This window comes from Antedon bifida, chromosome 7 (assembly GCF_963402885.1).
Source record: "Antedon bifida chromosome 7, ecAntBifi1.1, whole genome shotgun sequence".
Classification (NCBI taxonomy): Eukaryota; Metazoa; Echinodermata; class Crinoidea; order Comatulida; family Antedonidae; genus Antedon; species Antedon bifida.
Genome location: NC_136232.1, coordinates 23,277,507 through 23,296,398, shown reverse-complemented (window position 1 = coordinate 23,296,398; position 18,892 = coordinate 23,277,507). Strand labels below are relative to the sequence as shown.

The following is an 18,892-nucleotide window of genomic DNA, read 5'->3' as shown; positions in this document are numbered from 1 at the left end:
GTATTAACGTACCCTTCCGAACGATCTATACATCAATATAAACAGGTGAAAAGGGGGGAGAGGGTGCGCGAGGGAAGTGCATTGGTACAACACTCAGATAGCTGTATACATTGAACCACATATCGTTTATGACATACTTTATGCCTCTGTATGTAACATTAACTGGTTATTTTTAACAATAATCTATCAAGAGTCTTTGTGACGTCAGCACTGCGAGTCTACATGGCCATTTAACAAAGTATAACATTAAAGATTCTAAATGGTTTTACTGAATTTAAAGAACACCGTCAGAAAAATGCTAACGTACATAATTACGGCTTTGTTTCACATTTTGCCTCGTAGCTAGATCTCATGGATGTATCAATGTTATTTATTTTCATTTTCAAGTGTTAAAACAGGATCGAAACAAAACAAATGGCTTGGATGCATTGACGTATATAAACGCGCCTGAGTCGAATAATCTTTGTTTTCATCTTTTTAACTTTCTCTTTTTGAATCAGTGCATCTACTTCTAAAAACAAAAGACAATGGGATTCATTCCAATAACCTCCATACTATATTTTACTTATGGTTGACTGTGTCTATAGAAAACTTTGCACACTTATTTGGCCGTGTTGTCAAGTTACTAAGCGATGTACAATAAGCGACACATACCAAACGTAATCAGAGCGCCGTGTCGGTAAACGCGATGTACGATAAACGACACACACCAAACGTAATCAGAGCGCCGTGTCGGTAAACGCGATGTACGATAAACGACACACACCAAACGTAATCAGAGCGCCGTGTCGGTAAACGCGATGTACGATAAACGACACACACCAAACGTAATCAGAGCGCCGTGTCGGTAAACGCGATGTATGATAAACGACACACACCAAACGTAATCAGAGCGCCGTGTCGGTAAACGCGATGTACGATAAACGACACACACCAAACGTAATCAGAGCGCCGTGTCGGTAAACGCGATGTATGATAAACGACACACACCAAACGTAATCAGAGCGCCGTGTCGGTAAACGCGATGTACGATAAATGACACACACATTCTTAAATGTTAAATTCCCTTCGTTGAATTATACTGACGTGTATTTTTACCAAGTTTGTTTATTGCATGCATCAATAATCCCCACGTCCACTATTGAGCTTTCCGTTTACCACCTCCCCCGCCCCCTCCCCCTCTCAACGGTTCGTTGTTGTCACGTATTTTCGCACACAGCAAACGCCCGGGTTGCCAAACCCACCCTGCCAGTTGCCATCCGTGCCACCCAGGCTCTTTTAGCACCAGATGCAAACTGCCATTCTCCATGAAACGGTCGTCGTTTGACCGAATTGAGATTTCCCTGAAGTCACTACCTATGACCACCAAACCATAAAACATTGTTGTAAATATCTCACATTGAGTTGAAATCAGTATATACTTTGTACAATGCCATTTTACTTGGAAGAGTAACGTTCGGTTTACCGTACGTCATAATAATAGGAAACTGCCCTATAGAATTTCATACCTGTTGCCTACTTAATTTTCAGAAAATTACGGACATGTTTTTATAACCTGAAGTTTCCGTGAAACAAAATAATTGAAATTGATTGAGATTCATAGGTCGATGGCCCGAATAGTATATTTATGAGTTTATCTTTGTTGAATTGTTATTTTTTATTTCTTTCTGGAAGCACATAAATAAAACCATACGTTTATGCTGGTATGGCTAATGCCCCTTGAATGAATAGACTAGTCTAAATACGTCACAAACTTGTGTCGTCACTGTTTGGCAGTTCCAATATATAAGACTTCGATTGTAGGCTGTTTAATAATCATTGAATTGAGCTCAACCATGACACAAGGCTCTCACTTACGGCCGCCTAAAAAGGTGATTGAAACTCTACGCAGCTCTCCGCAGATACTGCGCAGAAAACTCTTCAGCGATGTTACGACACACATCCAGACCGAAAATCGTCCTAAAGCTGTTTTTGACTTATTCTACTTGGGACAAGAAGAAATAACAACGTTACAGCTATCACAAGCAATTACGGCGGTGCGAGGGAAAACTATGCAACGACAAAGAACGAAAAATGGTTTGAAATCGACAAAATGTAAATTACGCATTTACGATAGCAACGTCGTCGTCAACTCCGTAGATGGTTGCGACAGAGTAATCGAACTGAATAAAATTGCGTACTGCGCACTAGATCAGCGTTTTCCGTCCGTCGTCTTATTGATTGCTCGTCAACCTATGACAGATAAGTTGTTTGTACACATGCTCTTGTGCGGAAAAACTGAAGAAGCTACTGATGTTGTAAGGACTATGGAACTGACATTCCAGGATGCTTGGAAGAGACACGTAGAATTAAAAACAAACTACAATGAATATGGAATGGTAAGATATCAGCTAGCAGCAAATTCCGGGTTCGAATCTGGGTTGCGATAGTTTTTTTCATTCTCAAAGATTTCATCATTTTTACTGCAATTTATATTAATTTTCAGTATCGCTAATGGTGGGCGGTTTGGGGTTCTATTTATAAGAAAAGGCTATCACGACCACAGATTCGAAACCGGAATCTTCTGCTTCATATGCAGGCATCCTACTACTAGGCCACCAGAGCTTATAATATGTCAGTTTTAATAATAGTCTTGACTAAGATTAATTGAAGTACCATTATAAAGGGCGAAAGTCTCTCGGCCTGTCAATCCTTCTGTGTTCACACGCAAAAAGTTAATCGTGATTAAATTAATTTTTCCTAATTCGAATCATATCAGAGTTACATCCGAGTGAGTGCTCGGTTAAACCTTTGTGTTGTTAACTCCGATGTAAATCTGATAGGTTTGAGAGGTACAGTACATCCGATGTAACTCTATGCACACACGTCTGAACGCAGAGCAACTTCGTTTCAAGGAACGGAAGACTGCGCCGTTTCGTAAAACAATGGAAAATCATAAAACAATTTAACGGTGCCGTCTTCCGTTCCGTGAAACGGAACATGTGTGAATGTGGCTTTATTGAGTTTATTCAACATCGGTAGAAAAGATATCGTGTAAAAAGATTTTGCATTTTATTGTTAATGTGTTTGATAGCCTTATTTGATCGTTCGCTTTTTGTTCAAATTTCACTTTAATGGTAAAAAGATAATCCTGGCAAACTTAATATTTCCTTCTTCTTTCATGTGTCGTTTTACGAGCGCCTTTTCTGGATTAAGTTGTCACTTTTAATGGTTTGAAATCTTCGTTTTGATGGCAAAGTTTTTGTTTTCTTTTAAATATTTTCAGTGACTTATATCAGTAGGCTTGTGATGAGTATATGGTCACATATATCTTATGATCACCTTTTTTGAATTTAGATGTCACTTTAATAATGGTTTTGAATCTGTATTATTATGGCAAAATTTTTGTCTCAATTGTACACTTATGCGAGAATTATATAGTTTACGAGCCCCTTTTATGGATTTTGTTGTCAAATTGTAATGGTTTTAAATAATGCCAAAGTTGTCTTGCCTTTTTTAATAAAAGCACTCGTTTTTATCAGACCTAGTATATGTTATATAATGAAGAACCTCAGGTGGATTAGGTTTGATTCCGTTTTAATGGGTTGAAATACCTCCAAAAATATTATCTAATTTTAGTTTACGATAATCCGTTGGAATGCCTGAACACATCGCAGTTGTCGTAATTATACCGTGACATGTGTACGTATAACAGGCAATCAGCAGCCCTTTTAGTTTTCGTTAGTGCCTACACTGAGGCCTAACATTTATAATAAAATTCAACATCACTGTCCAATGCCCCACAGGAAAGATAGACTATAGGCCTATTGATTGTTTCTTCCATTAGGCCTACCACTTTTTACAAACCCGCGCGATGTAAGCCTAGGCCTTCCTTCAAAGTATTTAATTCCTCGTTTGTGGTCAACCTGACATTACCGTATTTCCTCCAAAGTCTAAAGTGACAAATTTCCTGATACTTTATCAATGTTTAGTAGGCCTATCTGTTTACCCAGTCGATGGAACGGTGTCCCATTCAACGCCATATACAGTAATTTCCATATATTGAATTTTGATCGATCTTAGTTCCGTGAACCGCGGGTTCACAACTTGGGAATTCAATCAACCGCAAAGTCACACAAACACATCACATTGAATAATTCCACTAGTAGGCCAAGTGGGAGGGTGATTCATATAATACTTCTAAATTAAACGTTTTCTATAAAAAATCTGTATTTAAAACAAACATTTTTGAATGATCAATCATTATCTTCCGTAGAAAAAATTTCCATTACAACAATTAAACAAACCGCGAAGGTTAACTCTGGTAATGCGGCTTTAGTTGAGTTGTTTGGGAATTAGCTTTTGCTGACTTGTACTGCTGTAATAATTATGTAATACAGTACCAGTAGCCGCCCAACATAAACATCCAATTGTTTAGCCCCATCCACCCATTATTCTTTCATATATTGATATTGGTATAAGTTATATATAAGGTATTTTCGTATCCAATCTTAAAGGGGGATTCTGGGTTTTAAATTGCTTTTAAATATCGTTTATTTATTAAATAAAAATATTATAACAATATAGACATGTCAGAATGAAGAAGTAATAACGAGAAATTAAAAAAATTAAATTTCATATACATTTTAGGGTAAATTCACGAAAAGTCTGTTTTTCAGCAGCTTAGGGAAGCTCATTAATATTCATGAGATATTCACAAAATCACGTCATCAGTGGATTCCAAACTCGCGACGTCATGTACGTTGTGTTTGTCAACTAATTTACATCTCTCTCCCCTGTCAAACGACGACCACCCGATCATTGTGAAATACATTTTTGTAGATTTTCTAAGCTAGGCCTAAAGTGTAATAATAACAGTAGTAGCATATATTTATTTGACATTTAATGAAATACAAAATTTAGTACAGATTATATGTAGATTGTATACAGTTATACTATTTTTATACCTCGAATAGTTCAGATCGTATTATCGGCTTCAAGTACTAGGCTAGGCCTAGCCTAAATCATTTTTTGTCATGGGTGAGAGCCATTCTGACTAGGGATTCCATGCCACGATGGCTACCCTACGTTTTAAAACATTGGGGCCCATCATGGGCCTAGCTAGCCTACTACTAAACGATTGGCCCATAAATAACAAAACTCAGTGGATCCAAACCCATCCTATCAACCAAACTCCTAAACAATCTAAACCTAAAACGTTCTACAAAATCGGCTGTAAATATTGAGACAAAACAAGGTCCGATCGCCGTCCGCACCGTTATGGTGTCCCGATCGTCTAAGTAGGCCTAAAATAGGCCTAGTTTACTCTCCAAAAAAGCGGATACTGCATCAAGCAAGTAGACCAGGAGACCTGGCCGATCCGGCCCAGTTAAAAATTGAGCTAGCTAGTGTAGTTAGTAGACCCTATGCGAATTGATACTACCAGGCCTTTTACTATAGGCTACACTTGTTAAAATTAGCAATGTTTACAAATATTCCAACTCTCTCATTCGAGCTATGTTATCTATACCATTCCGGTAGGTCGAGTCGACCTTCAATCAAATACTGTACATCGTTCATGTTGTGATTATAGACGGGTATACTCGACCCGACCAGTTTGGTATTGTATACTGTATCTGCTTGTCACGTGACGATGCCAGGCATGGGCAGAGACCACGTGTATCGTCGTCTCGCTCACCTCGCTCAGCAGGAATGTATACGTTACGCTTCATTGATTTTGAAGGCTTTCCCTAAGTCAGTGCGAAAATCGGCAAACGTAAAGTGCAAACATATCTAAGTTTTCACTGTTTTGATAAATTTTCATAGAAAATTGACTTCATAAATGGGAAGACCGACTAAAATTACATCAGATAAGTATAATTTTACAAAAGTAATTGATATGGTTAATGATAACGAGTCGTCGGAAGATTGACCATTTCACGAATTTCCTATTCTGTAACACAGTGTCATATCGCCGTAGCTGCACTTGTAATCTGGCCTCATTTCACAGCCTTCGTTCTGCTTCACTGGGCGCTTATATAAATTGAAACTTTTACCGTTCAAGAGACAAACAAATATATTTTACATTTTTTACTATTCATTTTAAACCCGGAACCCCCCTTTAACTGAGGAAATTCGGATTTGGGATTAGGCCCGGATCTACGGAACCACGGCAGCCAGACTATCTCAGATCAGCACATCGGGAATTAAAAACAAGAAATACCATTGCCTAAAATGCATTCACGCAGTCTATAATTTATGTTTTCATTTTACGCTGTGATGATTTATTGTTGAACATTATGTTTATTAATTAAAAATAGTACGTTCAGATATTATGATTTACATTTTGCAAATGTCAAAAGTGTTTACTTCAATACCGTACGCGTAATCAAGTCGATTTGATTAAGTTGTGAGAAGTCGATACAGCAAGTTCATTGGACTAGGCCTACTAATCATAACTCAACTGTGTCATTATCGAAAAAGGCACAATCAATATATGAACATTCAAACGAAAAATACTCGTTATCTCGATATTTGTAGAGTCTAATTCTTCTTTTGAATATTTTTCAGAACTCAAATGAAACGCTGACAAGGAGAAAGCAGCTAATTACTTTGGCCGCCATTGGTAACAACTCAATGCTGACGTCATCCATTGCGTGACGCGCGCAAATTAAGTCGACCAATCGAGTGTTGTTTATTATGATACAGCGAACGAAGCAGCAAACTGATTTGCTATGCAAGTTTTTCCCGGACACCTTTTTTTCGGAATGTTGTGCATTGAGCATTCCTACTCCATGTTATGGGGAATAAGTAAGCCGAATTTAAGAGTGTGGGTAGGCAGATAAAATAAATGGCATAAAACGTATGGCTGGAAAAGTCATAAATAATGACGTAGGCCCTAACACCACCAGAAGTTGGAGAATTACGATGAAAAAATCAAATCTGGAAGTTGAGTAGACTATGGAGAAAAAAGTAACTTATTTCTCCATGAGTAGACCTAATAGGTATAGGCTATTATTCATAGGCTAGGCCTAGCGGCCTATCAAGTGAATTGCCGTATGCAAAATGGTCACAAATCAATTAATTAGGCCAGGGTCGGGAAGTAGGCCTAAATTATGGAATCAACACCATATCTTGAGATTATTGTGAACTTAACGTTATACAACAGCATGAATTGGGACATTCATTTATATTTGTTAAAATACAGGCAGACAAGAACACAAAAAAAAACAAAAGAAAAGAGGAATTCAGGTGATTCACGCGCACACGGAGGTGACTGACTATACCACCGCGCGTGAAAGACGTTAGGCCTACAACAACCAGAAAAATAACAGTACGAGACAAGGTGGTAAAAATATACCTTTGAATTTATTGTGGAAGGACAGTGTTTGTATATTATGTAAATATTGTTATCTGTTATCTGACGGTCAAGGATTGCTTATACACATGCAAAGTGGTCAACACAATCACTGGTCAATAATGAACAGTGTAAAGATCAATATTTTATAACAAGTCGGTTCGATACTTACACTGATAACATATTTCGGCCTGTCGCATAGTAATAGGCCTACGGTAGATTTGAAGTCTATTTATCGTAATAGTTTAAAAGTAGCTACACTTATTTTTATTTATAAAGCATAACATTGCATTTAAAGATATATTGTCCCCTAAAAAATATTTTTTTAAATGTTGTTGTTTTAATGTCACATAATTATTATTCACTTTAACCAAAAACTGGATCTAAAAAAATGTAATTTAAAGCAAAACAAAACCTAAATTTTGTCTGTCAGACAAGGGTTTTGGGTTAAAATTAACCGTTTTGTTGTCTTTTTATAAGTGAAATAATTATTTTTGTTGATTCACAGAAGTAAATAACTTTATTAAAACTGATTTTATTAATCTATATTTTCATATTTTACATCTTTAAATTTTCATATTTTTTAAAACAATTTATTTCTGAGAGGGAAAAGTCTAATTAACTGGTACCATATGCTTTAAAGAGGTTCTTTAATATCGGCTTCCTAATAATTAAGTTTATTTAATCATTGTTATCTTTTCGTTATGATTATTAGCCGTATTGTTTACTAATATAAATATTGATAATATATTTGAAAACTTGTTCTGGTAATCGAATAAAAGATATAATTTTTTTCAGTAATGAATGGTTATATTCTGTGTTTCATGTTTACGTACTACATCGCATACGGTGTCGACGTCTTGGATGTGAGTCGGACATTAGGGGAGGATCCAGGGTAACATCAAATTAAGCTTTGCCCTCCATTTCACTAGCCCTGCCAGGTATTTATTCACCGTATCTCCGGTGAGGGAAATTAACATATAAGTTGGGTCACTTGCAAAAACAGAGGGCGAACAAGTGATCTTGCATCATTAATGTATTACATTTTCAATACATCCCATTTATTTGTTTGTCTGCGTGCGTTGCTGCAAAATACCAAAGTTCTTCGACACGTAATATACTGTAGTCTAAAGCTCTGTTTACACTATCAAACTTTATGTGACAAAAAATGTGATGTACCCATAGTATATGGACATATATCACTACCATGTTTGGGCATATCACTACCATATTTGGGCACATCACACTTTTTTATCAAGTTTCATAATATAGACAGAGAGCTAAGAGAAGATTTTGGTTTTGTTTTCGATTTGACGCCACTTGAAGCACAATATCCCAATAAGTATCGATTGCCAAGTGGGCCCAGCAAGGAAGTGAATCATGGATAGATCATGATCTTAACTCATGAGTTTATATCTTTCAAATTGTTGTTATTATTTTTTTTGTCGGCGACCGGGTCGTGTCCCATCTGGATCCGCTTATGACTATAGTCTGGTTATTATAAACTCAGAGGTATGTTCAATGAAATTGAGGTAGGGCTATCCCGAGGGGGCCCCGGAGGGGGCATGAGAGATGAGTAATACAATCACTACGGATATGTTGATAGAAAAGCTAATTGTTGTACTATTTAGTCCCTTTTCTTAAGTTCCAGTAATGTGCTGATTTACGTATATAAAAATGCCTTCCATTTCGGAGCGTTGCGCGCGCTTTTTATCGTTTTTTTTTTGTAGATTTTTTTACCAAAAATAATATAAATACTGTTTTCCAGCTCCAAATATGATAGTGTTTGGGATTAGGCATTTTTTATTTCACAAATATGTTTTTAGAATGAAGAGTGACTGAATAAATTAAAGAAGAACATTTCTGAAACGGGAAATGAATAGTATATCGCCCTCTATTTGAAGAATATAATCTTATATTCTTGGCGTGCAGGTGCACGGTAGAGTGGATCTTGATATCGGTTGGATAAGTAATGGAATGTATTCTAAGGACAAAGTGTTTATCATTAAATTATTATCAGTGAACCATAAAACCTGGCGACTGATAATAATATAGGTGACGGTTATCTAGCTTGCACTGAAAAGGGAGAAGTCGTGGATAAAAAACCTCTTTTTATTACCGTACCTGAACACATAGCAGAGGACGCGTCGGTGTGTTCACAAAACGGAGGATCCACTGATGACAGTGCAAGTACATCTAAGAACCTCGGCTCAGCAGTAAGCGCAGGGCGCGTAAAAGTAAGTTTTTCGAATAACAGAGTTAGCCCTAGCCCTGAATCGTTGGAAATGTCAAGGAACCCTGGCTTTGAAGAAGTGGAAGGCATACCACTAAACGAGAGATCGAGAAAAAGAAGGGATTCTGTTGACAGTGACGAAATGACGGACAGGTCTCACCGTAGTAGTAGATCTCGTCCGACCAGTAATACAAGCATGGATAGGGAACCCACTGGGATATCCAGTTCTCGCCCTGGAACCACAGTAGGGATTTCCACTTCTCGTCCCACCAGCATGGAATATGAACCGGTGCCTTCAGCAAATGGTGGTGGAGGAGGAGGCTATGACCCAGCAGCCTCCATTAAAAGATGGGAAAGTATTGAAGATGTTGGAATTACAATTCATCAGGTAAGTTTAAAAAAATATATTTTTATTTAAATTATGAAATGAAAAAAAAATGATTTTAAAGACGTTATACATGTGAAAAATGAAAATTAATAAAATAAGACTTTGAATATGCCATTTTGCAGTTTTGATAAAGTTATTCACTTCCGTAGCAAAATAACCCAAAAATGTTTACTCTTAAAAAGATAAAAATAAACGGTTTTAAATTTAATTTATAACAAAAAATCAATTTGTTGCTTTAAATTACAGTTTTTTTTCAGGTAAATACATTTTTTGTCAATATGAATAATATGTGACATTAACATGACATGTTAAAATGGCATACTGTATATTAAAAGTAAAAAAAATTCAGGTGGGGATAATTATCTTTACTTTTTAGTGTCTGTAAGAAGGGGTGTCCACCTATCCCATCAAGTGTGGGGAGTGCTAGGGGCATGACTTTTAGCAACCTATATGGACTATACTTTTGATATTTAGTTTTGACAGACTATGTTTATACTCCCCAGTTAAAAAAAAAATCCTAAATCCGCCATGCATACCTCATGTTCAGAACCCCACTCCTTTTCCCTGCATTTTGCATTCGCCCCTGAACTGTGACATTTACATAGAACACACCCTACTTTTCGTTATTAGTAATCAACATGGTTTATTGACATGATATGAGTAGGCTACGATGACATGTAATCTAATCTCTGTGTTTACTATAATAATATTGAATTGTATGCCTGTGTGTGATTACTATTGGGTTTATTCAGTTAACCATGAACAGTTTTTCTGTGCCCTTTTATTCTCCTATTTTACTAAATTCAATAGCATAAATATTTTCACCAATATACAGTACACTTTCTCATCTCTATCAAGACCCTATTTTTAGTACAAAAAAGGGTGTCAAAGATAAGAATGAAATACCATATTTTTAGTACAAAAAAAGATGATAATGAACCCAGAATAATTGTTATAAATTAAACATGGTGTTGGGAGGGTTGTTATGCTTGGCTCCCAGTAGAATGCACCGCAAGACATAAGCGCAGTGCAAGTAACTCGACCAGTCACGACACAATTCAAGGCCATAGCGAGATGTTAAAAACAGACGAGGCAAAGATGCTTTAAATATAATTATATAAAATATGACGATCTGTGCTGGGGGATGGGGGATTGGGGATGGGTGGTGAAAACTGAAAATTTCAGCGAACCTTGCTGGCTACGGCCCTGGGATTGATAATGGTCCATCGCATCATCTTGTTGTATACAGTAGTGAAAACCAAACTTAGACCTTATTGTATTTGATTCACAAACCTAAAACCATTTACAAATAAAATATTTATTATCCTCCATGGTTCCACCCCAGACCTCTTTTGTGGAATTGCAGCCCCCAATAATTATACAGTATTTAATTTATATTAATTTTATATTGAACAAATTCCATAAAATATATGTTTCAAAACACCACAAGATAAAATATTTACATAAAAAGATGACGAGCTAACTAATCTTCTTTAATAATAATAATACAGTATCCTGGATTTATACAGTGCCTAATGTTGTGAAACCTCATACATAAAATAATACGATAAAAGAGATTCCAACCATGCCAAAAAAAACCCCAAACCAATAGGGGATACACCTTCGTCGCTAACCAGATATATTGTCCTAAAAAATATGTTTTTTTTTTTAATATGCCATTTTAATGTCACATAAACATGATCACGGAATCAAGTAACTTGGTATCTCGCTTATTTTTTAGGCTGCTCGGGATGGAGATGTCGGAGTTATGCGACGATTGCTTCAACAGGTGTCTACCAATAAGAAACGAAGGATAAACGCACTTGACGAGAATAATTTAACGGGGCTTCATTACGCCGCTCGGTACAACCACTTGCCCATCGTCATGGAACTTGTTACCAACGGGGCTAGTAAGATATTATTTTTTTTTAAAAATTAATATTTTATTTTTCAAAATCATTGATTTGCCTTCTGCTATGATTTTAACAATATATAAATTGTTTAAAAGTAATCAAAAATGAGAATTGTATTGATTTTTACAGAGAATTTATTATAAATTTATTTCCCTTTATTCTTTTATTTATGGTTTTGCTTCGTACATATAATTACTATTCAGATTTTACATAATAATCTGTCAAAAATTGTGGGCTGATAGATCTTCCTGTAGCCTGTTGAAGTACAGTTGATAATTCATCAGTCCTTGGCCTTGATTGAGGATGTGGCTGTGAACACAGCTTATTAATGGCCAAATCATATCCTTTTATGCGTTTAATAATGTTCCTTAATTTGTGCTACTGTACGTTTAAAGCCTAATTATGTATTTTAGAACCACTAAACACACGGTTGCGAGAGATGATTCCTGTAAGGACACAAACATGTACATAATGTTGATATGAACTATCAACCTGATATCAAGCCGCTTAGAATTATTTTGCATTGATTTGTGTAATTTGACTCTTCCTAATTGTGCATCAGGGATATTGCAATTTGACCATACTGTATTATGAAGGAAAGATAATAATAAGGCTGCATGTATTACAAAATTATTGATGAGACAAACATAAATTACATATCACATATTTAAAAAAATCTTTGATTTTTCCTACATTTGAAATAATCTTATTTAATTTTGATTTAATCTATTTAACATTACTAATGAACACAAATCTCTTTATTCAAATTCTCTTATCCATACCCGTATATATATTTTGTGTGCAAACAATATCTACAGTTAATTGACCAAAACAAATATTTCTTTTTTCTGGTATGTTTTTATATACAATATATGGTCAGGCAACATTGACCTTTGACCTCATATAAGTATATTATTTAAATTCATAAATTATGAAGAGATTTGATTGTGCAAGGATATTTATGCAATATTATTTTATTGATTAAAATTTAAGCTATAATTTAAAGAAATAAAACAAAATTTTAACTATATAACTTCATATAAGATCTGCTGAAAATGCTAGATATTAAAATTAATTAATTTATATGCTATGTTGAATTCCTTTTTTGATTTAAATTTGAATATAATGTTATATTCAAATGTAACAAAATCCATTCTACTATGTAGCTCACTTTATTCAAAATGAACACTTCTATTCATTCACTTTTTAGACCTTCACAAGCCAGGAGATGATGGCTTAACAGCCCTGCACTTTGCAGCTCGTTACAAACGTACTCGCATCTCCGAAGCGAGGTCAGATGGCGAATTATCAAATGATGTAAGTAGTTGATCCACTGATCCATCAGAAAATCTTGGTTTGTTTTTCGATGAATCATTGATTTATATGTTTGTGTTTCTTGCATTTTTTAGTTTTTTGCTTTTCTGTATAAAATGTAGACCTACATGTCCATACATTAGATACGTTTACGAAACTTGATAATTCTGCCATTTTTTTATGTTTATTATTATTATAAATCCAAAGGCAAATTACTGAAAAAATTACAATGAGTGTCAGTGGCTGGATCTTAATGGAGATACAAAATAAAATAGGCAAAAAGCTAATACTCAAAATGATAAAGTAAAACAGCCAGAAACATATGCAGAGCTTTTATTTATTATTATAAATATTTATTGGTTGTCCATTTGTATTTAGTGAAGATTCGGAGGTCGGAGTTGACACAGAAACTTTGCAGGATATACACACACACCTCCCTTGGGACTGTGTATAAATGATCTTTCAGATAAAAATAAAGGATTTTATGAAAATTCTATACAAATAATGAAACTTATCGCAAAAATTAAAAAAGCCTGAATTGTTTGTATTCAATACTGATCTTATATTTTGTTTATTTTTGTTATACTTATGTTTTTTTATGTTCTTTTCTTTTTTTAAAGAGTCAACAGCAGTATGTAGATACAGTGAGTGATAAGAAAAGCATGCTAAAAAATAATGTTAACTTTGGTTTCATTCTAACTAACATTTTCAGTTTAATTTCTTTAATTTTAATTGCTAATTTTTTTTCTTCCAAATTTAAATAAATGAGTGAATTAATTAATTTTTTAAAGTTGTATTGTTTTATATTGTTTATTTTTATATTTTATTTTATACTAAATCTTAGTTATTATAACAAAATTCTTTATTTAATGTACTAATAATTAAAAAGTAAAAATTCTATGAAATTAGGACCGATGATGTGGAGTGATATTCCGTCTGAGATCCGGAAACAAACCAAGATTTTGAAATTTAAAAAACAAGACAATATGCATTTTTTCATCATTGCCGAAAAAATAAATTTAAAAAAGCTCCTGATTATCCTTAGGCCCATCATAAAAAAAAATTACTGTATATGAGGCCTGGCATCACAAAATCGGCGTAGTGTCGGAAATAATAATTTTTAGATTTTTATATATTCGTAATCTATATTTAATAAGCTTTCAAATGAGCCGTTGTTTATTAAAATTGGTTTATTATATGAAGAGTTATTAATGAAAACATACGAGTCATTTTCTAGCTCAGGAAATCTTTATTTTGAGAAAATCAACAATGAAGTAGCGACGCCGTTTAGCTTGGCTATGGCACCAAGAATAATCCTATCCTCAAATATAATCCCACCCCCTATTTAGGCTAAATTTAGACTACACTACTGTGGTAACACCATTTATGCAATATCAGTATCATCCCACCTTCACTCCCCCTTCCCCCCCCCCACCCTAATTTTTGAAACTTTTTATAACCAGGCTCCTGGGACTAACTATACTTGGTGATTTACTCTGTTCTATATGGTACAGGTTATTACCTTATGTCACTAAAGTTTTATTAATGCATGTACTGTACCATAACCATTTATGTATTTCACCATTATTGTGTTTGTAAACTAATTTCTAACTTTGATAATAATTCTCGGCTAACATGTTGAATGATAGAATGATAATACTCATGTACTGAGACAGTATGCAGCCATGAACTGTATGAGAAAGAATTGGGTGTGGGGTTGGGCATACATGCCAACATCTGAAGTTTAAAAAACGGGAGGTGGTGTTTTTTTTGCGATAAACAGCACCCTCTATCTATTATCGAGAGGTAAGGAATCACAAGCGGTATCGCGTGGCGGCTATGTGAGGGAAATCTCCTTTCCGTTGCGAACAAAATCAGAAAATTATGACAGCAAATGACTTTAATAAATTTGCTTGTTTGTAAGCCTTTTTGTTAAAAAAAACCACACCTATACATCAAAATTTAGTTATCTTTGTAATCTGGGAGAAAATGTGGAAAAACGGGAGCACAATATTAAGCCGGAAGACAAGTCTAAAATATGATAATCTCCTGGCTAAAAACGGGAGTGTTGGCATGTATGGTTGGATTGGGTGTGGGAGGGGAGTCGGTTGTGTGCTACTAGACTGCAACCAGACACCTCTCATGCCTGCATTTTGTTGTCAAAATGCAGGCACCTAGTATTGTATTAATATCATATGAATTTTACTTGTTTGTTCGATTGAAATTTAATCTTATCTTTGTTTACAATCGATATCCATGGTGATTTTGCTGAATGCTGGCGACTATACAAACATATTATTGTAAATAGCAGTATAAGATTTGTGAAAGGAATTTTTATAATAGACCGCAAATAGGAACAATTATATGTTGACTGAAGTTCAAACCCACACTTGAATATTAGCCAGAAAAATTGGTATAAAAAACTGGAATAATAAAAATTTAATATTTTTAAATCTTCGGGGTGTAGGTTTATGAGGTAAATGTTGGTTTTTCTTGGTTAGGCCTATACAGTAAGTTACTAATCTCATGATTTTGGTATTTGAGAGGTCACCTTATTATACTCATTTAAAATATGGTACTAGGTGACGATTTCCTACACAAAGCGCATTATCAATTACTCCCTCTACTCCTCGTTTCTTGTATATGAATATATATATATAAATCCAAAGGCAAAATACTGAAAAAATGACAATGCTGTGGGTATCAGTGGCTGGATCTCAATGGAGATACTATATCCAATCTGCAGACAGTACTGTTTCGATCTTGCTAGATCTCATCAGTGCAGCTCAGGTTTCGAAATGAAATGTACTGCAGAACTGGCACAATATATAGGTTGAGCCAGTTATGTGGGACATGGTACACTGATTATGAAAACAAAGAGTGCACAAGCTCAACGAGCGTGCAGGCCCGTAGCCAGGGGTTTTTTGGGGGGTTCGGGCAAACCCCCCTTTTGCGCGAACCCCCCTTTTACCAGCGAACTCCCCCTTTTACCAGCGAACTCCCCTTGAAAAACAAAGTCCCCACTTCCAAAATCGTGCAATTAATTATCAATTATAGAATTACTGTAGTGTACTTTATAATTTCTCTGCATAACTCAGATTTTAGTAGGTAAAAAATGTCTGTGTAAGCTGATTAAAACAACCGAAATCGCTCTGAGAGCCAAAGATTCCAGGGCCCTTGCAAAATGCTAATAATATTCACAACAGAAACGCACCGTTTCGAACTGAAGAGTGCTCTACAAAACAACATACTATATATATAGCAGAAAGTAGAGGAGCGCAATATCCAATCTGCAGACAGTACGTATAAATAGTGTAACACGCTAGGTCTAAAGACAATCAAGATTATTGATGATGATGCAGTATATACGTATATGTGTACTTGCTTGACTCTTGGCATGATGCAAGCACAGCTCATCAATAGAGAATGACAAAGTGAAATTGATTGTTAATTTGAATATTAGGACTTTGGAATATTGGGAGGTGACCATCTTAAAGTCAATATTGACAGCTCTATCCCTGTTGAGTTATACTTACTTACTCGTTTACATTTTATCATCAAGATATTAAAGATAGAGAATAGATTATGTATTTATGGATCAAAATGATTCTACTGCAGTAACTACACTTTGTTTACTTTTAAGCCTGTTTATGCAATTTTGTAGCAAGCTGCAATAAACATACACTGTTTATTGCAGTGACTGCCTATAAACTTCTGCATGTTACTGCAGTTAAAAAGGTAGTTACTGCAGTAACTGCTGTAGAATAGTTTTGACATGACCACTTACCAATCTAAAAGGAACCTCAGCAAAATAAATTATAAATGAACTATTATAGTAATAACAATGTTTATATAACAGTCATAATCACTTTCTATTATCAATCATTAAATGATATTTCTACTGTAAATGTATATTTACATAAGAGGAACTGTTGAACTTTTAACACTTGTTTATTAGGTGATCATTTAGAATAAAATGATCACCTATTGTTATTGTATAAAATCTTTATTATTATTTTTTTTTTTTCTTTTTATTGTTTCTGTACACTATTTTGTGTAACAATTATCTCAAAAAGTTTAATGTCAATGATTACAAAAATTTCAGAATATCTTTCAAATAATATAACTTAATCCTAATAAGCTTTCCAGCGTGATCACTCATCCGTGACGACATTTATACGCCATTTTGCGAAATCACATTATCAATCATATCTCCATAATTCATTATCACATAATAATGAAATTCACTACACGTAAACTTCAGATCAAGGGTAAAAATATTAGCAAATAAAAACGCACGCGCACGTAGGTTCATGCGCGTGATATCGCGCGTTAAAAATTTAAAATGCTCAAAATTAAGTTTTGATCAATTTAGAGCATGAATTAGGCCATTTGCGTGTTTCAAAAAATTACTGCGCAAAAATGCGTTTTTGCGCGCGCGATACTTAAAAAGCGTAAAAAACATGAATTTTTTTTTCAAATCTCATTCTACTCACCATCCTTAGTACATTCACCAAATTTGAGTCAGTTCCGACTTAAAATAACGCTATACGAGCACGTTAAAAATGACAAAATGCGCACATTAATTTTACAAAAGTTCTGAAAATGGTGAAAAATAGGTCTTTTTTAAAATGAAAATAATTCTTCAGAATGCAAGATGACCCCCGATTTTTTTAACTTATTCTGGAAGCCATTGAGTTGTAGATATGAATTCATGTACACATTTTACGTACAAAATGTTTTGACGTCATCAAATGGCCACTTGAATTTAAAAATTAGGATTTGTTATCTTTTTGTGTAGATTATCACATTCAACAGAGCGCATCTTGGTTATGTGTGCTCGAATTTCGCACAACTTTCAGTATGTGCTTGCTTAATTAATTATCTTTATCATGAGTTGACACTATCTTCATTTTAATGACGTCATTACGCGTAAAAACTTGAATAACGTAGGCCGTGTAATTTCACCTTCGCAGTAAAATTGAATATCTTACAGCTCTTCAGAATTGAAGGTTACCTTGATGATTATAATTTATTATGAAAGCTGATGAAATGTAGATATTAATTCATATAAAAATTAAGCCTATCGGATGTTGTGACGTTAACATATGGCCAGTTGAAGTGAAACAGTAGTTTTTTCATATTTTTCGTCAAAGTTATACACAATTCAAAGAGCGCGCACAGCGCTTCTACGTGCCAAATTTTTTTCCAAATCTTATATTTTTTTGCTCAATTAATTATCTTTCGAAATTGTCATCTTAAAGTTTAGTTTGATAACGTCATCATGCCAAAAAATTAGAACATGTGTGTCCCGTAATTTCACCTATGCTACACTGTATATAGATATACAGTATATACTGTACATATTGTATATGGCATATAGGCACAACTCAGCACTATAAGCATATAATAGGATGGCATACATCAACATTGTCCGATCGTATGTTAACGTACGTGCATGTTTAAAAAAAATTAATTTCAGTAAAATGATAAAAATGATCACCTATAATTCGTCAAAGTGACGAATTAAATTCTAGTTTATTTTTTATTTTTGTTTTTATTATTTAACACTTATTTTATACTACAGTAATAGTAAATGCATTTTACACTAGTATTACTAATATTGTTTTAGAAATAAAAGTTTAATACCATAGTGCAAACATCATCCTGCAAATAATCAGTAAAATGACAGGGCACTATAATATAAT

At 34.6% G+C, this 18,892-nt stretch overlaps 2 protein-coding genes across 3 annotated transcripts in view; both read left to right on the top strand.

Annotated features, from left to right (window-relative positions):
* The first annotated feature begins 1,829 nt into the window (after positions 1–1,829).
* LOC144847895 (uncharacterized) lies at positions 1,830–8,137 on the top strand. Its single transcript, XM_078704464.1, has 2 exons — positions 1,830–2,378; positions 6,550–8,137. The coding sequence occupies exons 1-2, from the start codon at positions 1,836–1,838 to the stop codon at positions 6,637–6,639; spliced, it is 633 nt and encodes a 210-aa protein (XP_078560590.1). The 5' UTR covers positions 1,830–1,835; the 3' UTR covers positions 6,640–8,137.
* Positions 8,138–9,291: 1,154 nt separating this feature from the next.
* Positions 9,292–18,892, top strand: part of LOC144848742 (transient receptor potential cation channel subfamily A member 1-like) — a 26,866-nt gene continuing 17,265 nt past the window's right edge. The window contains exons 1-4 of one of the 2 annotated variants that reach the window (XM_078705608.1): positions 9,292–9,957; positions 11,699–11,867; positions 13,081–13,187; positions 13,805–13,828. In XM_078705608.1, the coding sequence (XP_078561734.1) occupies positions 9,622–9,957; positions 11,699–11,867; positions 13,081–13,187; positions 13,805–13,828 (636 nt within the window). In that variant the 5' untranslated portion in view covers positions 9,292–9,621. The remainder of the gene's footprint in view (positions 9,958–11,698; positions 11,868–13,080; positions 13,188–13,804; positions 13,829–18,892) is intronic. The other variant, XM_078705609.1, reaches the window with a different exon arrangement.